General features: G+C 35.8%; 4 protein-coding genes and 1 non-coding gene across 6 annotated transcripts; 3 read left to right on the top strand and 2 right to left on the bottom strand.

The window, feature by feature from the left end:
• Positions 1-16,165, top strand: LOC6645538 (elongation of very long chain fatty acids protein 6). The gene is made up of 4 exons (XM_002068215.4): positions 1-98; positions 2,571-2,924; positions 13,565-13,702; positions 13,849-16,165. Exons 2-4 carry the CDS (start codon positions 2,743-2,745, stop codon positions 14,477-14,479), a joined length of 951 nt encoding a protein of 316 aa, XP_002068251.1. The 5' UTR covers positions 1-98; positions 2,571-2,742; the 3' UTR covers positions 14,480-16,165.
• On the bottom strand, positions 11,200-11,370 carry LOC6645539. The gene has a single exon (XR_049816.2). It is a non-coding gene; the product is annotated as a U12 minor spliceosomal RNA (small nuclear RNA).
• Positions 16,166-18,120: 1,955 nt separating the features above from the next.
• On the top strand, positions 18,121-21,453 carry LOC6645537 (nuclear hormone receptor HR78). 2 transcript variants are annotated; one of them, XM_002068214.4, is made up of 4 exons: positions 18,121-18,467; positions 18,586-18,900; positions 19,374-19,745; positions 19,813-21,453. In XM_002068214.4, the coding sequence occupies exons 1-4, from the start codon at positions 18,428-18,430 to the stop codon at positions 21,126-21,128; spliced, it is 2,043 nt and encodes a 680-aa protein (XP_002068250.1). In that variant the 5' UTR covers positions 18,121-18,427; the 3' UTR covers positions 21,129-21,453. The 2 variants fall into 2 exon arrangements, with proteins under 2 accessions (XP_002068250.1, XP_023033121.1); XM_023177353.2 differs by having other exon boundaries at positions 18,586-18,906.
• A 31-nt stretch (positions 21,454-21,484) lies between these two features.
• On the bottom strand, positions 21,485-22,218 carry LOC6645536 (protein PBDC1). The gene is made up of 3 exons (XM_002068213.3): positions 22,141-22,218; positions 21,967-22,074; positions 21,485-21,884 (listed from the first exon to the last, which is right to left on the bottom strand). Exons 1-3 carry the CDS (start codon positions 22,150-22,152, stop codon positions 21,510-21,512), a joined length of 495 nt encoding a protein of 164 aa, XP_002068249.1. The 5' UTR covers positions 22,153-22,218; the 3' UTR covers positions 21,485-21,509.
• Positions 22,219-22,591: 373 nt separating this feature from the next.
• LOC6645535 lies at positions 22,592-23,798 on the top strand. The gene is made up of 2 exons (XM_002068212.4): positions 22,592-22,872; positions 22,939-23,798. The coding sequence occupies exons 1-2, from the start codon at positions 22,746-22,748 to the stop codon at positions 23,700-23,702; spliced, it is 891 nt and encodes a 296-aa protein (XP_002068248.2). The 5' UTR covers positions 22,592-22,745; the 3' UTR covers positions 23,703-23,798.
• Positions 23,799-24,754: the final 956 nt, after the last annotated feature.

Below are 24,754 nucleotides of genomic sequence, written 5' to 3'. Positions count from 1 at the left end.
AAAAAGTGTAGCGCGTGCGGTTGGGGCGAGTTATTTACCGTTTTGGAGCAGCAGCATATTGATATTGCAAAAAAAAGAGTAGAAAAGGCCCAAGAAAAGTAAATACCAGATAGTTACTATCTTGACTAATTAAAGACCGTGATTAGCATAGCAGAGTGCTATGTGTTTTATGTCAAAATAGTGGAAATTCTCGCATGTAGTATTAAGTGATATTTAGTGTCCGTGTCCGGGTTCAATCAGAATTTTCGAATGTTTTTCCTGTTGTGTGTTTGTGTGCGTATGTGGTGGTTGCTGCTGCCGCCTCCCAAAGAGAGAGGGTGAAAGAGAGCGAGAAGAAATTCTTTTTTTTTCGTTGTATGTTTTTTTCTGTATTTTTTTTGCTGATTTTCACATGGTATTTTTATCATATAAAAACATTATTGATTACATGGAGAAGGAAACGCGTGTAGAGCGTATAGAGGATAAGGAGATGAGATGAGGAGGCTGCCGCCAATGCTACGCCTCCCCACCCCAATTCCAAATAAAATAAAAAAAACAAAATTTCACTAGAAATTTGTTGCTTTTTTTTGTTGTTTTATGAAAGCGCAAAAAACCGGATATGTTACTAAAAAAAATAAAATGAATAAAAAGAAAGAAAAAAAAGCTTTGCTACGCGCTGTCGCTGCCCTCAAACCAAAAGCGAAGCTTACAACAAATGAAATTACCTGGGCATGCATATGTGAGTGAGAGTGCGAGTCTGTGAATGTGTGTGTGTGTGTGTCGCGTGTCTGGCATGCAATTAGGCATTCAAATAATTTGCTTCTTCTTATGCTACGGCCACCCGGCACCTGTCTAACACCCGCTGTCGCCGCCGTTGCCGCCTCTGCCACAGTTGCCGGCTAAAATCACACGAGACTCAAGCAAGAGACAGAGAGAGAACGAGAGCGAGCGAGTGAACATTGATAAATTGGTCAAATGAATGAATGACCAAAAAGCATGGCCGCCACAGACTAACGGCTCTCTTTCGCACGCACTCTTCTCTCCAACCACCCCCCGTCGCAGCCTTCATAGCCGAGCAATTGTTTGTGTATCTATAAGATTCTTAATGCAATAGTTGCAGATAAAACGACAAAAATAAGATGGAAGCATAAGCAAGACGAGGCAAGCAAACACCCACTGTCGTGGCACGAGGTGTGAAAAACGGAAGAGGAAGAGACCAAGCGTGCGGCCCATTCATGAATGGGGAACACCAGTAGCAGCAGATGCAACCAGACAGTCTGCAGAGTAAGAGCGAGACAAACAAGATGTGAAAAGGAAATAAAAAGTTTGCTTGCAAAATCAATGTAAAAAGGTGGAAACGGAAAAGAGTGTGTGTGTGTGTGAGTGTATATGTTGGAGAAATGAGTGGTGTGTGCGACAGGGTGGCAGTCGAGTCGTAACAAACTAGGGAAGGTCACCTATTGCTCTCTCTCTTTCTCCCTCTCTCTCGCTCTCTGTCTCTGGCTTGGATCCGAAGCTCTGAAAATTATGCGACAAAATGTTCCGCTTTAATGTGAAATTTCAACTTACAGATTCATGTGAAACAATGATTCGAAAAAGAAAAAAACCGTTACTAAAGATAACAAATTGAGTCACACAAAAAAATGTCAACAGATTTGCAATTTTTTTTGCCAAAAAAAACTAGTGACTGAGACCAACTTATCACGTAACGTGCCATTATTAATTAAGAGATGCTTACGTTATTCACAGGATAACACAGGATACAGACAGATCTCTATCTGTGTATACACATACATATGTAAATAACAAATAAACAGAAGAATCGAAGATTTTAAATTAATTTTTGAATAAATGCACAAAAATTGTTTATATTGAAGATTGAAGTGTTTCTTAGATTAGTTTCTACTGTATTACTAAGGACTAAGTACTACACAAGTAAAGTAAACTGAGATAAATAATTACAGGATACAAAATTTCTCAACACACAAAATCGAAATGTATAAATTTGTCTGAGTTTTAAATCAAATCCAATTGAAAAGTAGTCAAATATCAACGTTAACTAAAAGCAGAACAAAATTATTAAATATTCAATACAAATTTTTGGGAATTCTTTTTTTTTTTTGTTTTTGTTTGGTTTTTTTTTCTTTTTCTTTTCTTGTTTCTTGGAAAAATTAATAATTGTTGCATCAAAATTTCTTATATACAATATATCCATAATTAAAAATATAAATACTACAAAATCGAAAGTACAAAATAATTGACCATCAACAGAAAGTTAAAACAACATTTGAAATCTAATTTGTGGGTAAATATATAATACTAAAATGTTGTATTATAGTGTTAAAAAATTGACATAAATTGCAAAGTGTATATTGACCTATAAACCGTGTGAATGTTTTACAAATTGAAGTGAACAGAGTGTGTGCGTATGTGTGTGTGTGTGTGTGTGTGTGTGTGTGCTTGTGAGTGTTTGCATAAGTAATTGTTTCTTCACTTTCCCTACATAGTGATATGCAAATCTTGATATAGAAACCAAAATGTTTAACCATATTTTTAAACGTATTCCATTTGTTTTCTTTCTTTATTTTTAGCTTGCGCCAAACAGTAGTCATCACCTCACATATGAACCGAAACCTAAACTCAACTCTAATCTCAGCATAGCAACCGACCCCACCATCACCACCTTATAATAATATCACAGCCACTGTCTCGCTCTCTCTCTATCTCTCTCTATATACATCATATACATAATCTATTATCACAATGATCAATATGGACATTAGTGTAACGCCGAATTATTCGTATATATTTGATTTCGAGAATGATTTCATACATCAACGCACACGCAAATGGATGCTGGAGAATTGGACTTGGGTATTCTACTACTGCGGTATCTATATGGCTGTGATATTTGGTGGTCAGCATTTTATGCTAAATCGGCCGAGGTGAGAGACATAATTCAATCTCTTTTATACTTTTATTCTTTTCTAGCTAAAGTCGGAAGAATGGGGAAGAGGGGAGGGGCTAAAAACAAAAAAAGACATGTGTTTACCAACAATTTGCAATCGTATGCATACAGTAGTTTTCCATTTATATGTATACATATATATTCTTATTTTGTGTTATTCGAGTGAAACCTTGAACTCTAAGCACCACCTTACCCTAGTAGTCAGTCAGTTAGTCAGTTAGTGTCACATATATGTATGTACATACATATACACAACTTTTTGTATAATTCTATGTAAATTTTTCGTTAATTAAAAGCACAAATCTCACTTAAATGAGACGCCCCATGAAGCAAAAGCAAAGAGGGAAGCACCACCAGCAGCAGCTGGTGTTCCCAGTGGTTTCCAGCCTAACTAACTGCCTGCCTGCCTTCCGCCTACCCAGTCGTCATCTAATGATGATTCTAGTGGTGGTGCTGCTGACTTCATTCACTCACTTTGCATCGCCTGACGACCACGACGACACCGACGCCGACGACTATGTGATGACGATAATTGTAATTCGTAGCAGCTGTTGAGTTATACACACAAAGAAAGAAAAAGAGAGAGAGAGGGGGCAAAACAGCAGATTCTAATTCTAATTATATAGTATTACCGTTAATCAAGCATTATATACCATTATACACTTTTTACTCGCAAATATTCAATCGTTTGTCCATTATAGTAAGTTCAATTAAGTAATTAATATTACTTACTTTCCTTACTAATGTCCTATCTTTTTGTTGTTGTTGCCCTAAATAACCTCTACTCCCCCCGTACACCCACCCACATTAAACAAAATTGTTGCAATTTTCCGTCAGTCAATGTCAATCGTTTGTGTTTGGCTGATTGTATGAGATTATTATTCAATTCAATGTGGTTGAATTTGTGATTCGTGTTGACAATTTCAGTTGGTATCATTCCATTTCCCCCCCTCTCTCTCTGTACTCTCTCTCTCTCTCTCTCTCTCGTCTCTCTTTTGCTCTCTCCATTTCTAATTGTCGTCATTGGTTTTTTAAGTTTGCCAAATTGAGTTCGTTTCGCTTATGACATGCCATTTTTGGCGCTATGGCAAAGATTCAAATCAAGTGGCCAGGCAGGCAGGCAATTGCTGTTTTGCATACAACTTTGCAAACTTTATTTGAAAACAACTAAAAAAAAAAAAAACGAAAAACGAAACGAAAAAAATAACAAAATTGCCTTCCCTAGCTATATTATTGCATAAACTTTTTAGAACTACTTTGAAAAATTTAGCTAATTGTGTGTGGCCTTTACTTAAAATGCATTGCTGGCAATGAGATAGACTTAAACAAATTTGTGTTATTCAAAGGTTGATTTCAATTATTAATGACTCTCCAGAGTCCCCAAGCTGAAATATTTACAAAAATCAAGTGGAGAATTCTAGACAGAAACAGCAAAAACCCAAAACAAAAAAGTCAGTTGTTTTTATGGCAAGAATTTTGTTGTTCTTGTTGTTGGTTGTGGTTTTTGGCCATCAATTTAATATTTTGGCTTGATTATCTTCTCTCTCCCCCCACGTTGATTTCTCATTTATTTGTGTATTCGAAAAGAGAGAAGAAAAAAAATAGAGGCTTGTTGCTTATTTTTAGTTATTAAAACACACGAGTCTCAAGAGAAAAGTTTTGTTAGTTGTAGGTATATTTTTGTGTTGTACTTTACACTTTCAATATTTACAAAAGTGAGACAACAGACAACAAACGCGCGGGTCTTAGTACAGAAAGGTGTGAATTATAGCTAAAATAAGCAACAACAACAACAACAATTAAAACAACAACAACAAAAATACATGCACGCACACACTCTGCAAATATTACTTTGTCACTTAAAATGGAGAAAACGATTCGAAAATTGTCTGCGTCACTCAATCAATTAAAATCTGTGTCTGTGTCTCCACTTTGCATTATAAGAGAATCAGAGAAAAAAAGATGTATTACGTATTCCACGTGCTTTCATTTATTTATGTATTTTATTTTTAATGTTGTTTTTTTTTTTTCTTAAACCATCACAAATTCTGTGTACATATGAGATAACTAAAGATCTCTAGATGCTTAGTATCTAAATACCCCATTGATAGAGGTGAAGGAGGAGGTTGATGAGGAGGAGGAGGAGCGAGTAGTAGAAGCATTTAGACAAGGTAGTAGACAAACGTTATCAGTTAACCCTAGACAGACTGTGTCTCCAACTAAATAGAAAACATGCCATCACTCAATGCATGGCATACATATGTACATACATACATACATACATATGTATGCATGCATGTATGTACATATGTATGTATATGCTAGGTACATACATATATAAGATTCATATATGCCGCCTTATCAGGGGTAGCCAAACCAAAACACGCCACAAACTGACTGACTCTCTGACTCTGCCTCTTTGACTCTGTAGTTGTTGTGCCCCTACCTAACTATTCGGCATGGTGGGTATATGGGTATGGAGAACTGGGCTGGCGTAATTGCTGTTTATGATATCATTTAGAGGCCCCATGATTCACATATATATTTTTGTATATGTATATAAATATGCCACAAGAGGGAAGGGAAGAGAAAGAGGGGAGGGCCAAGGAAGATCGAATAAATACTTGATGTTTTAACTGGGTTACCTTTTTTTTATTATTGTTTTTTTTTTTGTTGTCATTTTCATTTTTCATTGGTCATTAAAATTTTTGGAGCAACTACAAACATGTCGATACGCTGTACACTCATACATATGTATGTATGTTTGTGGGTAGAGTACATAGAGGCATAACGATATAACGGTAGCAATACATATATACATATGTATAGACATGCAAGAAGTGGGTGTGTTGCCGGCCGGTTGGCAACAGGGAATACCAAACTGAACAATAACAACAACAAAAAAAAAAACAGTAAAAACTTTTCGTGTCTGCCCAGGACATTCACTTTAGGTATATGAACATTCCAAATACATATGGAAGAATGATTGCTCATACGTTACACTTGCCATTATTATGGCTTACACTAACTAACACAAAATATATTTGAAAAGGCTCAAAAGGACTTGCTTTAAGAGTGAATAAAGAGTTAACTTTTAGACCTGCGAAGAAGACGTCCGTTTTCGATCCCATAAAATATATACACATTCTTGATCAGCGTGAGAAGCCAAGTCGATATAGGCATGACCTGACTCTAAGAACTTAACGTCCTCAATTAGAGAGCCACTAGAAGCAACCTTAATATTTAAGCCTTTTATAGCCCAATTGAGATAAAGTTTTTGAAAACTTTAAATAGAGAAGCAGAAGAAGTTTTATTTTTTCTTGTTTTTAAGTCCTTTTAAAAATTCCAAACAACATTGAAATGTTTTTATGGTAAATCTTTGTGGCAATTGGTCCTACAACGATTCGACTAACAAACTCCCTTATTGAATCAATTAAACAAACATATTTATTTTGGAAACTAAAGCCAATTTATACAGAATTGAATTCGTACCAAAATCATTTTAAAAAGTTGTCAATATACATTTTTCATTTTACAATTAATATGAGGATGCTGATAAAATTGATCATACTTTGATCATTTTATAGTTTTTAAAATAATATCAGTAAAAAATTAAAAATTAACACAAAATTTTTGAATAAATTATAGATAACTATTTGTTTTTAATGGCAATTAATTGATTTTTTGAAACGCAAAAAGCAGTAAAAGTCCCAATTCATTAATTACCTCAATTTGGCTATACTTAGTATACAGTACTATAATATATAGTATATGTATAATCAGTTACCTATATACATACATATATCCCAAACTCAGTAAATATTTGCCTACTTTTAATACTTGTGGTTGGGTTCATTTTATTTAAGGAAATAAAATTTGGTTGTTACTTTTTCTATTTTGTGTGTTTCATGATCTCAACATTCTGACCAAATCGTACCCGACCACGCCCACACGCCCCCACTTCGAAGGCATTTTCACATGTTAATATGTAATATGCAAATCATTTTGTATAGTGTAGAAGATTTTTTCTTCTTCTTTCCTTCCTTTTTTTTTCTCGGACTTTGCTCAAAATAAAACAGAAAAAAAAAACAATATTGTGTGTTGCGTGTGTGAACAGCGACTAACGAACGAACGACCAAACGTTTAGTTTAAGAGGGGGAAATGGTGTGTGGGGAGGAGGGGGACAGAAGAGCAAGGGAAATAATACAATACACATAACTGCTTAGAGAGTGGGTTGAAAACCGCACACACGTGCCACAAATACACACACACACACACACAAACAAATACCAATCTGCACAGTGGAGCGAATCGATAAAAGAGGCGGAAATGTTTTTTGCAACTGGAAATAATAATAACCAAAGATATTTAGTTAATAATCATTGATTAGTTAATTGATTGATAGATCGATAAAAATGGCTTAAAATAAAACCCTTGCACTTGCAGTATTTAAAACGCAGTATTTGCGTGAGTTAAGTTCAAATATTAAGTAATTAAATATAAGTAATTGCATATCATTACAAGCTTCTCTGAATCACAGTTTGAGTCTTTCCGTGAATTTGTTTGTCTATCTCTTTCCCGCTGTTAATTATATACAATGTTGTATATTTAGCACACATTTTTCTTTTTAGATTTAAAGCCATAACAATTAAAAGAAAGGCGTTGAAATATTTACTAAATCGTGTAATTATCATTCAATTAAAGGGTATTTCAAAGTCTCTATCTCTGATGAAGAAATCAGTGTTGAATAGGGTATAGAAAAGTCGTTGTTCTAAATTATATCTCTAGTTTAATATATATTCGTATAATTTTTTGGGTAAAATGTTGAAAGTGAAATTTTTTCTGTATTTGACTTAGCTTAACAGTTAACCCAGTTAAAATTCTCTGTGAATGTGTGTGAGACAAAGACAGAGAGAGAGAAGTGAGGACAAGTATGTCATTTAAATATTGACAAATCAAAAAGAAGTCGCCCCATTAACGAAAAGAAAATTTGATCTTCATCTGTTTGAGTTAGCCGGCAGCGCAGCATCACATGAAAAAGCTCTCTTCAAAAGCTTTTATTTGGACCCTTTCTTTTACCATTAATTTCTAGTCTTTCTCTCTCTTCCTCTCTCTCTCTCTCTCTCTCACTCTCTCTATCTGTGTCACGTAGCATCTTTTTCCATGCCCAAAGATCACGCCACTTTTTTTTTACACACTTTTACTTTCCACCTGTTTTCGTCGTTTCAATCGTTCGATTCGATTCGATTCGGCTCGACTCGTTACCGTTCGAACAAACGAACAAACGAATGATCAATCGATCGATCGATCGTCTCATATAACTTGTTTCCAAAATTGGGTTTACCTTTTGTGTTGCCAACTTGTTTTTTTTTTTTTTTTTTTTTTGTTGATGCCTTTTACTGAGGTTTTTGCCCTTTTGCCAAAAAAAAAAACAAAATACAAAAGCAGAAAAATAGAGCCATAAATGTTTGAGAAGTGGCTAAGCGCAAGCGCTTATCATTTTAAGAATCACAGGTGCTGCCCACCTGACCACCGTCTTGAAAACTGTTGAAAATGTTCTCAGTTGGTTAAGAAAATGTTGGCGTTTGATGTTTCATTTCGACTTGAACTTTAACCAATTGCCACAAAACCCCCAACTAATAGTTAGTCGGCAGCTTAAGGAGTTAATAAAAACTCCTTGATTGAAATTTAAATGGGTTCTCTTCTTAACAAACTATGTGACTTCGAATGTGGTGAGAATTTCAACAAATGAGCTTCTTAATTTTCGTCAATTCACTGAAATAGAAATGAAATAAATACCAAAAACAAAAATTAAGACCTGTATTAAAAGCGAGTTCCTAACTTCTATTGTCATACAATCGGACAACAAAAATCTCAATAAAAATGCTTATACCTTATTCAATTATATTTTTAATGTCTTTAAGTGACCATTTTAACACATTTTGTTAAAAACTAGTTTTAAAATAAAGCTAGAGAGAGAGAGATATTTAAAAAACCATTAACACCAGTGGGAACATTAAAAATTTTGTGTGAATTTTCAAAATTTATTTGAAAGTACTTAAAATTATTATTAAAGTATAGGATATAGTTATAAACTATCAACCTAACTATATTTTACAAGCACTGGCAACTAAGGCCTTCGGCTTATTGTTAGACGAAAACTACATCCATACACTAGCCTGGGATTCGAACCCGGATCCTCGTTGTTCAGTTGACTAAATGACTGGGCCACTTAGACAACTCATCTACCGAGGACTGCAAGTACTTAAAATATGTTAAAAAAAATGACTACATCCTATTCAGCATTTTATAAAATCTTTGATCTTAAACGAATCTTTCCCTTTCTGATTAAGTATTCATAAATGAGATCGTTCTCTAATCATAAATGACCCCTTTGTCTGGACAAAATTATAGCCTAATCATGACTGCTTATAACACCTTCTAGTTTTATAGATTTATCAATCAGGACTCGTTTTGAGTTAATATTTTATATTATACGAGACTCAATCTAAAACACATTTCGAATAGTGCTCGACTCGTTTTAGAGTCATTCATGTTTAGATTCGTTTTCAAGTCGAATTTCAATCAAGTAAGAAAATAAAACAAGAGGTCCTCAAACAGACTTATCAAGGTGATTTCTGTTAAATCAATAAACCAAATCCTAAGTAGGATCACACAATTTGAGGCTAAAAAGAATTTTCTATAGCAACAGTCAAATCGTCCAATTTTTAATGTAGAAATTTTAATTTTAAAGTAAAGCTTCTAAAATACTTTTGAATACGAAAAATAGTAAACTTTTACTTATAAAATTGATATTTTTTAAACTTTTGGTAGCGGATCCTTGATCTCAAAATAAAGATCTAGGTTTGGTAGTGCTTCTGGTAATATAAGGCTTTGATTAGGAAATGGTTTCTAAACCAAACGTGTGGTTTCTAGAAATATAATTATAATTAAACATTAAAGATCTTATATCAGGCACGTGGCACAAGTATATATATTATTATAATGCACTTATTACCTTAACTGTTATGCATTAACCTTTAACCTAACAAAAAATTTGCATTGTAAAAATGAAAATTAATTTGTTTAATCTTTTAGCAACATTCAACCAAAACAAAAAAAAAACAAATGCTTTCACAATTTATGTATGCCAAACAAAAAAAAAAACTATAACTTGGTCAATGACAGCTGCCAATTTAATAAGTTAAAACAGCATAATGAATAATAATTATCAACAAATGGACGAAACACTAAACTAAAATGATAACTCAAAAAAAAAAAATGTTGCCAAACAAAAAGTCAAGTCTGTTGGCTGGTGGCTGACTTTCCATATACCTTTTTGTATGATAATATACATTTTATGTATGTCAACTCAAAGGTTCAATACCCTTTCGAATGGAGTGCTGCAATCAGTTGTTAAAATTAATGAATTAATTTTTTTTGGTTTAGCTCTTCAGCGGTTAGAAATTATTTCATAGGTATCCAGAGGTTATTGCAGGGTATAGGGTTTGCCAAGTTCATTTTTTGTGGTTTTTTGACACTGAAGCAGAAGCAAGAAAAATTAAGGAAAAGTTTTGCAAACATAGAAAAAAAAAAACGTTGGCCATAATCAACAAAACGCAACGCAACGCGATGAAAACAAAAGGCGAAACAATGTTGCGAATCAGTTAGCCAACAAAGCGATTTTATGTTTTTTTTTTTTTTTTTTTTGTTTACAATCAATTGTTGGTTATGTCGCCTTGCATAATACGAACATTTGTTTACATATTTCATTTTTGCAAAAAGAAACATATAAAAACAAAACAAAAAGAAAACAATTCAGGTTTTTTTTTTTCTTCTCTCACTGTCATGGCATTAGCCATGCTATCTCTCTCTCTGTTGGTCTTTTTAACTACTTTTTCTACTTCTCTCTCTCTTATTGCTTATGCAATCTCTCTTGGCAAAGTGAAAACCAAGTTGAAAGAAAGTTGCCGTAAACAACGAGGGACGACGGACACGGCCAACCTCGGCATTTCACATTTTTTTTTTTGTTGTTTTTCTTCATAATTAATTATTTAGTTGGGCAGATCGCAACGACCCTTTTTTTTGTTTTTTGCAAACACACACGTGCACGCAGCACAAGCAGAGAAAACATCCAAGGAGGGCCAAGCTGGAAATTCCCCTGCGGAAACACAAAAGTAGGTGCTCCATGCAGGTTCCTTCCCCGGCAAAGCCCAACCGAACGAAGTCCCCACAGCAAAAACACAAAAAAGGGGGCGACCTGTGCCCATGCAAAAATTTGAGCTTCAAAGAAATGCCGTGGACGAGGGGAAGGGAGAGTCTCCCCTCCCAACATCCAACGGCATTCCATTGCCTTTTAGAAGCCAAACTGCCGAGCGATTAGCAAGGCGAATTGGTTTTCCTTACTCATTAGTTTGAGGCACGAATTTGTATAGAACAAATTGAATGTACTTGATGCTGGCCAAGCTAGAACCATTTGGGAATTGTAAGGGGAGCAGCAAGCGGAAAAATAATAAAAGCTTATATGCAACTGCTTCTACTACTACCGTTGCTCGTTGTTTTTGTGGCACAGTGGAATCAACAATGATGAAATCGCCGTGAATCTTAATTGTGTTTAATAAAAACAAATTCCTTAACATTTCCGCAGCTTAATTGTTTCCATTAACTAAACTAAACTGGTGACAACAACCATGCGAACCATGAGAATCAAATGTATGTGATTTCGTGTTTTGGCTTTCATAGATATATATACATATGTACATACATATTATGTTTCTTAGCCAGCGTCCGAACGTCAGTAGAGAAAGTAACTAAAACACATTATGGTTAGAGTTTCTTTTAGTACGTGTTCTGTTTCTGTTTCGTTGTGTGACAAATTAAAAACCAAAATTGTTGATACCAATCAAAAAACAATATTTTCGCTCCTCTATCTTTATAATAGGATGTATAATAATATTATCGATTGACCAATTGGACTGACTCACATAACACATTGAGTCATAATTAACCATAACTTCAACAGGCAACACCTGTGTCCATCCAATTGTCCGCCATTTTTTGGCACTATGAAATTTTCCTGTTGTGTTTCATCTGTGTTGTTCGATTTATAAATATTATACAATACTTGACCCAGGTTCGGGATGAATATTGTTTGGCAAACTGCCTGGCCATGTGTTGAGAGCTTTGCTCTTGACCCATTAGCAATCTGTGTGTGTATGGTTGATGGTATTTGGGGAGCAATCGTCGTCGTCGTCGGCGTCGGCGTCGTCTATCGCTAGAAACCACGCCATGCCACATGTTAGATAAGGGGGAAATCACATCACACATTCGAATTGTTTTTTATGACTAATTTGTTGATAAGAGTTTTTTAGTTTGATTTCGTTTTTTTTTTTTTTTTGCTTAGAAATTGAATTATTTTCTATTGTATTTTAATTGCAGATTAAAGCAATTTTGAAGATTTTGATTACACATAAAGTCGTTGACTGATTTGATTAGCAAATCAATGTCTGGGTCTCTGTCTCGGTCTATGGGGTTCTGTCTCTGAAATTTGTTTTAAATTTCTGGTTTTTGATAATTGAGTCACACACACACACCCCTCGACAGTTTTTGCCTTTTGAGTCATATGCCGGCAAACTTTTTTTTTTTGCTTTTTTGTCTGTAAAAATTACTATATGTATATACATATGTACATATATAATGTTTGTATGTATGTTCATAGTTTGTCGGAACAAATTCACAACTGATTAACATTCGAAACATGTTTTTGTTGGCGGTGGTGGTGGTGGGGGGGGGGGGGGGGGGGGGGGAGACAGCAAGTTGTCTATATAAAATATAATGCCTTAACGATTGAAAGAAAACTCGCAACACGTGTGGAAAGGGGGGAAGAAAGATGATCGACCGAAACAAAAGATGAATATCATTCTCAAGAGACAAGAAATGCCGCATTTACTTACTCCCACCTACTGTTGAAGGACATTGAAGGGTATTGCGAAATATATTGCCTTATCATCTATTAATGACCTCATCATTATTTGGTTAATCTCTTTACGTGATCTTGCATCGCGCGATCAGGCTCAATGAGCGAGAAATGAATAAAAAAGTGGAAAAAAAGCAAATGGTATGATCGCAAATCATGATATTTGATAATCGAAACAAAGTGTCGCGGCGTGACAACAGCATGATGTGTGTGTTGTCTAGTGTAAAAGGGAGGCAACTCTAATCGATCCTATCTACACCAGACACTCAGTATATTACTATATATACATATGTACATATCTACTCATTTTGTGCTTGTGTTTGCATTTGGATTATTTACTTGTAATGTTCAATGTGCAGCGAATCAAGTGTGTGTGTGTGTGTGTTAGGCTAATTGTGACCTTTAGTTATATTTGAAATTGCACACAACAGATAAACAACGACGATCCCACCTCCTCCTACCTAACAAATAAACTTGAACTTTGACTCTTCTTATAGTTTCTTGAAATCGAAATACAAATATTGAAACTATTTTCAAACATTTACTCTGTACCTACAATTCAAAACTAAATGATCCTCTTCTCGCTCGTTGTTTTAACACCTTGACTAAAAAAACTTTCCATTCTCTTGTATTGATTGCAGATTTCAATTGCGCGGTCCTCTGATCATATGGAACACAATGCTGGCCATGTTCAGCATTATGGGAGCTGCACGCACAGCACCTGAACTTATACACGTGCTGCGTCATTATGGACTTTTCCACTCCGTGTGTGTGCCCAGGTGAGTGTGTGTGTGTGAAGAGGAATTGTTTATCAAGGTTGTTAAAACCTGAAACTTTTGCTCTGAGATATGCAATTTTTAAATATATATTTCGATCACTGACCGGATAATAATCCCTCTCTCTTTCTCTCTCTCTGTCTCTTTAGCTATATTGAACAAGATCGCGTGTGCGGTTTCTGGACCTGGCTGTTTGTGTTAAGCAAGCTACCGGAGCTGGGTGACACGATATTCATTGTGCTGCGCAAACAGCCATTGATTTTCCTGCACTGGTATCATCACATCACCGTGCTGATCTACTCGTGGTTCAGCTACACCGAATACACCAGCTCGGCGCGCTGGTTCATTGTGATGAACTACTGTGTGCATTCCGTGATGTACTCCTATTATGCCTTGAAGGCGGCCCGCTTCAATCCGCCTCGCTTTATCGCCATGATCATCACCTCGCTGCAGCTGACGCAAATGATCATCGGGTGTGCCATCAATGTGTGGGCCAATGGATTCCTAAAGACCCATGGCACCCAGTCGTGTAATATATCGCAGCGCAACATCAATCTGTCCATTGCCATGTACTTCAGTTACTTTGTGCTATTCGCGCGCTTCTTCTACAAGGCGTACCTATCACCCGGTGGCCATAAGAGTCGTCGCATGGCCGCCTCGTTGGCTGCCCAGAATGCAGTTAAGCAGTCGAATAGCCCACAGGACATTAGTTCGAAATTGCTGGGTGCTGTCGATGATCAGGCGAATGCTGCCTATTTGCGTAAAACCAAAGCGCAGTAAACCGGAGACCGGAGCTAACCGACGGACTTAAGGACCCAGAGGACTCTGCCCCTCCACTCTCCTCCTCCACCTCCTCCACCACCCCCCCACTATCACCCCACATTAACGGCTAAGGACATACAATTATTTATGTAGGCAGGCAGTGTACAAGTTGTTTTTTAATTTTAACATTATTTTGTCGGGGCTGGCCGCAACACCACAACCACACACATACACACCGACGGACGGGCGGACGTATTGACAAATAGACGCACGTGGAAAGTTTCCGGAATGTTTAATTATAAGCGTAAAGTTTTCTTGGGCAGGAGAGCGGGCTTAGAACTGAGTAATAGGGCTGCAAAATTATCAGTAGATTGTATGAAATATTTGAAAATTCCAAAGAGATATGACAACTCTCTGTAAACCTTTTCTTTCTTTTTGCATTCTTCGTTCTTTTGTCTCTTTATGTTATTATTAAATTGAATCGAGTTTATTGCTAAAAAAAACATCATTGCCAAAAAAAAAAACACAAAAAGTAAAAAATTAACTGAAAAAAAAGCCGCAAATTATCCATCGAATGCGATTTCTAAACAAGTTTATTGTTTCGTTTCATTAATTCATGTAGAATTTAACATAAATGAGAAAAAAAATTTAAATTTGCAATTTGAAAAATTAAACAAAAAACAAAAACAATTTGAATTAGGTATAATATAATTAATAAATTCCATTTTCATTATAACAAATGTAATTTGACAACTAAACGCTAAAAATTGACTTGAGTTAGAGATTACGGTTTTTTTTTTGTGTTTTTTTGGAAAAGTTAAAACAAAATTCTTGATAGTTTTGCTGCTCTATTTCTTTTTTTTTTGTACTCATAATTCTCATGTACATAGCAAAAATCGAATGAAAATCGCTTCAGATCAGAACAAAAACATCAATAAGGCCAAAATTCAAAAACAAAAAAACAAGAAAGAAAAAAACACAAAAAAACAGAATAAGAATCAAAAAGCCTGCTTTTGATTAAATTTTCATGCTTTAAATAAACAGTTAACAAGCTCATAGACGTTGTAAGAGTTTGTAGCAATTTAGTAAACGGCTAAAAGTTCACTCAAAGTCTTAAGAGATGTTCAGAATTCATATATATATATATACACATATATATATATATATATATATATAGTTCGATCAATAATGCTAACATAGCGAATATATGTATGTATAATATATTTTGATACGTGTGTATAATCGTAGTGGTATCTGTGATCCTGGACAAAGATGCTAATGCATTATTATCTCTTTCGATTTTGACAAAAAAAAAAACAAAAAAGGTGTTAACAATTGAAATGTATCGTTATACGATACGTTAATTACCAATATCTGGGGGAACTGCAAACCAATTCCTATTAAATTGGCCAACTACTAACTAATTGATAAAGTTGCCCCGGTGGCGTGCGTTTTAAAAGCCCACAAACTTTCTAATGTCATTAATTATATATATATATATTAAATCTATATAAATATATGTATTTTTTTTTTTTTTTAGTACTTCTAAAATTATTGACAGCTATTCTAAATTTATTTGTAATTCCCATTTCGGTTCTATATACATACATATATATACAAAACATATATATTTAAATTTTTTTCTTTGTTGTCAATTTTTTACTCAGATGGAATTTTCTCTATAAATTATATGCCCACTTTTCACTTTTTCTCTCTACTAATTTTAGTAAAATTCTCAGTAAATTTTCAGACCGCCGCTCAGATTTATAGAGAATAGATATAACCAAAAATTTAAAAAAGGAAGAAACAAAAAACAAAAAATTACAAAAATTTCCAAAAGAAGAAAAAGAAAAGGAAATTATATATTTATATATAAGTATATAATTATATATCTAACTATATTGGTTAGCATATTCTTCAAATTACTTTTTTGTAGTTGGGTCTGAAAGAACTTGTAATCTAAGTCCCTATATACATATACATATAAATATATATATATATATATGTATATATATATTTATTTAAAAAAAAAAAACAGAAATATAAACAATATATATATAAAGAAACAACAACAACAAAAAAAAACCAATAAGAAAATATGAAAAATAAAACAATGAAATTAAGAAACACTATAAGTTAGTCGAATGTTCCAAAATTAAGCGCAAATATTGTTATTGTAAAAGAAAAAGAAAGAAAAAAAAAAACAAAAAACAAATCAACAAAAAACCAACAACATTAACAAAGAATGGAATAAAACGTATGCAAATCTTTTATTTTTTAACCATAATAAGAAACAAAAAACAAAAACAACTAGAATGATGAAGTGAACAAATATATAAAACAAAAATGTGAAAATGTTTGTAAGCGAATAAGAAAAGGCATGCCGCATGCATTTAGATTGCTTTTAGTTTTCAGTTTGCATTTGTTTAAAATTTTCTTAAAATACGAGAATAATTTTAACACACACAAACGAAAGAGAGAGAGAGAGAGAGAGAGATGGGAACGATAAGAAAATATATAAAAAAAAGAAAATAATGCTTATTTATTAAATTATATATTTATATTCGTAAGCAACAAAAAAAAAAAATAACAAACAAACAAAAATTATGAAAGGAATAGGAAGACGATGAAAAAGCAAACAAAAGTCCTACTTGAAAAGTTAATTTAATGTAAAAAATTAAACAAAAAGTAAATAGAATGAATAAATGGAAGAATCAAAGGATGAAGCAAAAGTCAATCCTTTGCTTCTCGTAAAATGCGAAAATAAATTCAAAAATGCAAACGATAAACGAACAAATTTAACATATTGTTGGGTATGAAAATAAAACAAAAACAAACAAACAAAAAAAAAAACAGAATTGCTAAAAAACAAAAAAACCAACAGATAAATAAAACGTAACAAAGGAAAAGGAAAGAAAACTATTTCTATTGTTGTTTACATTTATTATTATATGAATTTTTCGTAATTTTTTTCTTCCATTTCCAGGATTTAATGGTCAATTTTTTGTGAATAACTCCCTTGCGAAAATTCGATAGGATATTTAAAATCTTTAAATGGAGAACGAAGGGGTCAAAAAAAAGGAAAACTTAGCTTTTCAAAGTACATATTAGGGACCTGCATTTGTTCCTGAAATATCCTTGTTTTCGACACTTTCGTCATTCTTCTGGTCTTTTAAGTAGATGTAGCATTCTTTAAGGTTGAAATAAATAAGATTTTAAATTAAAAAAAAAAATTTAACGAAAATGGTGTTAAATCTAATTTTTATAACGGTATTTGTATTTCATGTGATTGTAAACTGCCGAAAGCTTCAAAGTAAATATATGAGATCCGCCAAATACAAGAAACCAAAATACCGTTATAAATATGTATTAGATAGCCTGTGAAAATATCATCTGGTTAGTGCAGTGATATATTTAGTATATCAGATATTTAGTTTATTATAATATACATATGCCTATAATGTTTATAGTTTTCTGACTAGTGCTGGATACACTGTTAATAACTCAGTCCGAGCCTTCAAAGCTCTCAATAAAAAAATAATTTTTAATTAGCTTTGCGCTTTAATTAATGGCGGAGGAAACATCGATATCCGTCAGCAAACATCGATATCAAATAGCGGGAGCTGTGCTCAAATACAGGGTTTTTTGTTCTCTGGGCATACGTCGCGCATTCAAGCATTTTTTTTTTGTGTCTAATTGGAACGAAAATTGGTTAGCTGCAGTGAGAAAAAAAACCATTTAAAATGGTTGAAAATTGTGGCAATAATAATCTAAGTCCTTAGGAAACTGCAAGCAATAAAATATTGCTTCATTTGTTAGATTTATATTAAAATAAAAAGTAAATCAAGCATTCAGTCACACCTACATGCTCTTACGCACACAGGCGAAAGAAAAACTGGTTCTAATATCACAACACAAAGAAGCAACAGCTTAAGTTCTCCCCACCAACAAAAAAAAAAAAGAAAAATGGACAGCATTAAAGCAGACAGCTTTATTAAAGCTGAAGGTAAACTGAGCGAGAGACAGTCGAGCTACCTTGGAAACTAGTTTCATTCTGGTTAACACATTTTCTATTTTGTTTTTTCTTGCCCGCCTGTCTGTCCCCGGTTTTATCACCAATGCAGAATGTCGTCCCATGGCTTTGAGCCAAAATGCTGGCGGAGGAGGATCTGGTGCAGGTGCAGGAAGCGGACAATCAACCTCTAACACTGGCCCAGTATCGTTAAGTGTGGAACTATGTTTGGTTTGTGGCGACCGCGCCTCTGGACGGCATTATGGGGCCATTAGCTGCGAGGGATGCAAAGGATTCTTTAAGCGTTCCATACGCAAGCAATTGGGCTATCAGTGTCGCGGGGCAATGAACTGCGAGGTCACCAAACACCATAGGAATCGTTGCCAATTTTGTCGACTGCAAAAGTGTTTGGCCAGCGGCATGCGAAGTGATTGTAATTTTCATTTAAGTCGTCGTCTCGAAAAAAAAAAAACAAAAAAACAAACAAAAATCCAGAACAAAGAAATAGTTAGGTGTATTTGCGGAAATTGGAAATTGATCTGTTGGCAAAACGTAAGGGGGGTTTGCCTGGCATAATACCCCTTATGCAAGCTAAAGATAAATTAATTACCTAAATACATCTGCAAATTTCTAGCCTACTTCACTTAGCCAACTGCTTGCTTTCGCTTCATTAACTTGCATCTCAAATTGCACTTGTTCACGCACACACACACACACACAGACACACATTCACCCACAAATACAAATGCACACATACATGCATGTACGCTCTCGCAATGCCAGCTTTCTCGCCTCATTATGCATTTACCGTTACACTGTTTTCTAATTAATTCTCTTTGCTTCGCATCTCTCGTCCCCCCCACACAAACTCGCCCACCCCTTACACACACACATACACAGCTGTTCAGCATGAGCGAAAACCGATCGTGGACAGAAAAGAGGGCATTATCAACACGAATTCAGCTGTTGGAGCATCATCCAGCCCAGCAAGTGGAGCAACATCCTCAAGTGGTGGTGGCGGTGCAGGAGCTGGTGGTGGTGGCGGCGGCGCCGGCGGCTATTCGAACAGCAGTGGCAAATCCGCATACCAACAAGGACGTGGCAAACATAGTGTCAAGGCGGAATCGGCAAGTGCCTCACTCTATCAGCATGGAACCGCAAACAATACGCCACCCATACAAAGTGGAGCAGCGGCGGCAGCAGCGGCTTTCAATCTTCAAGAGAATCTATTTCCAATGGGCTTGAATTTTGCTGAACTAACACAGACGTTAAGTAAGTTGGCCGCCATAATAATTTCGTTTGCATGTAAATCTCTAATCTTTTTGTGTGTTCCCTTAAGTGCTGGCCACTCAACAGCAACAACAACAGCAGCAGCAGCAGCAACAACAACAACAGCAGAGAGAACAGCAACAAAGCGGAGCCTATTCTCCAGAGCTGGCCAAGACCGAAATGGATGAGGATGAGGACGATTCAATGGACAATAGTAGCACATTGTGCCTCCAATTGCTGGCCAATAGCGCCAGCAATAATAATTCCCAGCACTTGAATTTCAATGCTGGTGGCTCAGGAGCTGGCGGTGGAGTAGCTGGAGCTAGTGGCAGTGGTGGTGGCGCTGGTGCTGGTAGTGAAAGCACGCCCTTGTCCACAACAGCCACCACCGTGGCCCTCATACAGAATTCCTTTGATTTACGCATCATACACAAGGCACTGCAGTTGCTTCAACCCATTCAACAGCAGCTGGAAAGGAATCAGTCAGATCGTATTCAAATCAAACCCGAATGTGATTCTGAGGCAGAGGATTCTGGTACAGAGGATGCCCTAGTTGATGGCGATTTGGAGGCAATGGATCTAGATTTCGACTATTGCTCATCATCCCAACAGCGTGGCACTGGATCGGACTTTGTCTATAATGAAGTAATCTTTGAGCAAGATTTACTTACCGATGCTCAGTTGGCGTTCCATGTCCAGCCTCCAGCTTTGGTTCATTCATATCTGAATATGCATTATGTCTGCGAGACTGGGTCCAGAATTCTCTTCCTAACCGTGCACACATTGCGAAAGGTGCCTGTTTTCGAGCTCTTGGATATGGCGAGTCAAGTAAAACTACTGCGTCACTCTTGGCCAGGTTTAATGGCCATTGCCTTGGCCCAGTCGCAGGGGCAAATTTCGGTATCAACCATTTTGGGTCAACTCATCACGAGCATACGTCAATTGGCCGATATTGAGAAAATCGAGCCACAAAAGATAGCCAAAATGTCGCAGGTGGTGCGAGCGTTGCACGATTTCATCCAGGAACTGCAGGGTCAGGAGGTTAGCCAACTGGAATTCGGTTTGATGCGTTTAATTTTGACCTTCAATCCGGCCCAGCTGCAGCAGCGGAAAGAGCGTAACATCAAGAACTATGTAAGGCGAGTACAAGCCTATGCCTTGTCCTCGCTGGCCAGAGGCAAGGCCACCCGGCAGCATGACCAGGACCAGGATCATGAGCCAGAGCAAGAGCAACGTTTCCATGGTTTCATATCCTGTCTGCTGCCTTTGAGCAGCCTCGATCCAGATACCATGGAGGAATTGTTTTTTGCCAATTTGGTGGGGCAAATGCAAATCGAGTCATTGATACCATTCATCTTAATGACCAGCAATACCAGTGGACTATAGACTGACGAATAATGTCTATGGAAAGGAGCAACAGTAAGCAAGACTGAAGATGGACCAATTACGGGCAATACTTAGTTTTTAAAAACAAAATATAAATACCGAAAAAAGAAAAATTTATACTTTGGCTACTCCAAAGTTTCTATACGCATGCAAGTCGGACTATACATATATAGATATTGTCAGACAAATTACTTGAACTATATATAATATAGTGGGCAGGTTATATGGGTAGGTTACCTTTCTCATTGAGGTCCTTTAGGCATTAGATATAGACTGTTTGCATGAGTATAAAATACATATAAAGAAATGTAATGGGATGGTAATCCCCTCTAGAAAATAAAATAAAAATTTAAAAATTCTTTTTTATACAAAATGAGAGTTTTATGTCGATTTATTTTCCTCCTCTTTGGGGCTCTTCGCCGCTGGTCTATACTGTCTATAGACAGCGTCGTTGTGCCCCTCACGATTTCTTGCTATCTCAATGGCCAGGAATTGAACACGAAATACAAAAATTGAATTATCCGCTGAGAATTCTTTGGACGCATCTGCCCGCATCAGTGAACCATATGAATAATCCTCCATTTTATTAAATTTTTCAGCAAATTGCCGCCATTTCAGTTTCTCTGTGGCCGATTTCAGTTGGTTATCATCGAGTTTGGCCACCTGCAATTGCGGAAAGTCCTGCCGGAATGTGGCATAGATTTGATCATCGTAGGGCGTAAGTCGGAGTTGAGAGGGCGGCACACTAGTGATTAACTAGTAAAGTAGAACAGAACTTATTTAATACACAAGAACATTGAGATGCTTGGATAATTGACGATTCCAATGGACGACTCACGTTGAAATGTACTTCGGCATGTTCGAGAGCTCTGGTGGCCCACATTTCTTCAAGCAGGGCATCATTGCCAAATTCCTCGGCTGGCCTGGAGAGCAAGGAGGCGCCTTGCTATGTACGAATGTATTTAAATTAGTACTATAAGTCAATTAATATCCCATATATATATATAAATACCAGCATTTCCATATTTATTCTTTTTGGTTTGTTGCAGGTCGGCAGCAGTGTTGCCAGAAATTAACCGTCTCAGTCCGGCAGCACTGATCACAGCACGTTGCGAATTATAACCATATGACACTGACTTCGTTATCTCGTTGTAGTGTCGGAAGACACTACATTATTAGAAGATCTTTGTACAGATGACTCCACTTTGATTTTATTTATTATAAACTATTAACTTTGAACTCTTATGGGCCAATACTATACTAAGACTAACATTTTATGTTTAAAAACTTGTTTTATTTGTAAGAAAATTAAACTTTAATGAAATTAGTCAAAAACATGAATAAATTTTGTTCTTGAGATGAAGAATGGGCTCTTGGATAACTGTTTTCAAGAACCCTAAGTTTTTTAAATCAAATAAGATTTGACTGTATTCAAATCATAGTTGCTCAGTGGATTGTGTCAACTTGTTATTATGCTGCTCATAGGGATTCAGTTCAGTTGAAATTTACATTTTAACAGATTGATTAGAGTTTTATACAAACGAATACAGACAAAATATCCAAAAATACATGAAATAGTATTGAAAATAACTAAAACCAAAAATTCGATTAGAAAATATGTTTGAGGGCATAAGTTTTTTGTTCTTGACCGCCTTGGCCTTTACGGCTTGGTCGGTTCTTTGCTATTTCGACTTGATTCAACAACATAAACGCCTAAGTGACTACCAGGTGGAGCTCTACACAGGTGAGTAGAGTAATAAGAAGAAACGGATGAAACATATATACCAATGTATATTCCGTATTTAAATAGAACATCCTGGGCTCACACATGTACCTCAATATTGTGCAAAGGAGATTTCCAAAGGAAAAAGCATACCATATCGTTTCTTTGATGTACTGATCAATTTAGGTTTCGTTGTCGGTGGTTGCTTTATACTGTTTAAACTGCTGCAGTGGCTCGAACTACAGGCCATATGGAATCCGTCCCGCGATGAGTCCCGGCCGGCCACAACTAAAGTCACACTACCGGCCCTGGAGCAAAAAGAGGTAGTCGAACAGGAGAAGGAAAACGGTACCGAATTAAAGGATCAGTTGAATGTATTGCAAGAACAATGCTCAGAAATGAAGGAGCTACTGCGAGAACTGCGTGTCAGCAACAGTTATACATCCCAGCACGAAACCAACAGCAATAGAAGTACCAGTAGCGATGCGGAAACCGATATCATAATGTGGAAATCACCGATTGTCTCCAATTCTGTCAAATCCATATCCTCGAACTCATCCATAGATATTTCGTCCACATTGCCGGCAGCTTGTCGTGCTGAGGCATCGTTAGCAACATCCTTATCGCCACCATCACCAACGACACAAAATGTTTTCATAACTAACAGTCACATTCATATCAATGGACGAGTTTATATATCCCAAAGAAATGTCAATATTGATCTCTGCCGTCAGGCCTCGATGTATACCAGGAAACAGAGTGAATTCCTTCAGGTTTGGGATAAATTCATTGCTGGACCTAAAGAGCAACCCATGTTAGCGGGCGTGCGATGTAATAATCTATTAATGTGATAAATTGACGCGCAATTTGATCTAAATTTCAAAATGTTATTGTAAAACAATACAAAAAAAAATACAACGGGGAATAAAGAATAGCAAGAATAAGTATTATTTAGTTTTAAGTTTGAATTTCGCTCTCATCTGCTGCAAGTGGGAACGTTTGTCCTTTACAATATGACCAAAAATCGTTCTGTTAGCACGCCAACGATTATGTTAAACTGTTGAAGATTATGTTAAATTTAACAGACTTGCTAAAGATTCTGTGAGCAAGCAAAAAATTATGTTAGTTAACATCCGTTAACCGTTAACAACGCACACGCGAAAAGTGTCCGCAAGAAATTCCGAATTGAGCGGTAGAATTCGAAAATGTTTTAAAAAATACCGTTGTGCTTAAATGAAATAAAATTGATAAAAAGTATGCAACATGTAATCAAATAAATATTACAACAACAACCGTTTTGTTTTGTGTTTTTTTGTTTGTTTGTTTTTTTTTTTTTGTTGTATAAGTTAAAATCAAATCAAAGGCAAACAAAATAGAAATGCAAATATTTTTTTATGCATTCCACCACTGCTTCGTCTAGAAAGTGCAACAACAAATGGGTCTTGTGTCTCTTTTCTTTGCACCTTGTCTCCATGTCTTGTTTTGGAAAAGTTTACGAACAGAAAAAGTTTGGATTTTTGGCACACATTTTGTTTTTACTTAGTTCAATTTGTATTTCATTTTCCGTTTTGTTTTATTTCTCTTGTGTTCGTGTTTTTTTCCTTTTTTTTTGGAAGAAATTTCTAAATATAGACAGACAGGCGGCAGGGGCCTGATAAAGGCCTGAAAGGCAGATCACTCTCACTATCTGTGAGGCTCTTCACTCAATCCCGCTCTTTTGCTCTATCTCACTCTCTCTCTCATTGCCAGTTTCAATATATCACTCGCTCACCCTTAACCATCACACGCTCTTCTCTCTTTCGCTTAGAGGCTTGGCTACCCTGTAAATGCATTACGCCAGCTGCGTATTTTGTTTAGATGAGCTCTAAGCACATATTATACGTTTAGGGATGTAAAATTAAAA

Source organism: Drosophila willistoni, assembly GCF_018902025.1.
Source record: "Drosophila willistoni isolate 14030-0811.24 chromosome XR unlocalized genomic scaffold, UCI_dwil_1.1 Seg143, whole genome shotgun sequence".
In the NCBI taxonomy this organism is placed as follows: domain Eukaryota; kingdom Metazoa; phylum Arthropoda; class Insecta; order Diptera; family Drosophilidae; genus Drosophila; species Drosophila willistoni.
This window is presented reverse-complemented; position numbering and strand designations above follow the sequence as displayed.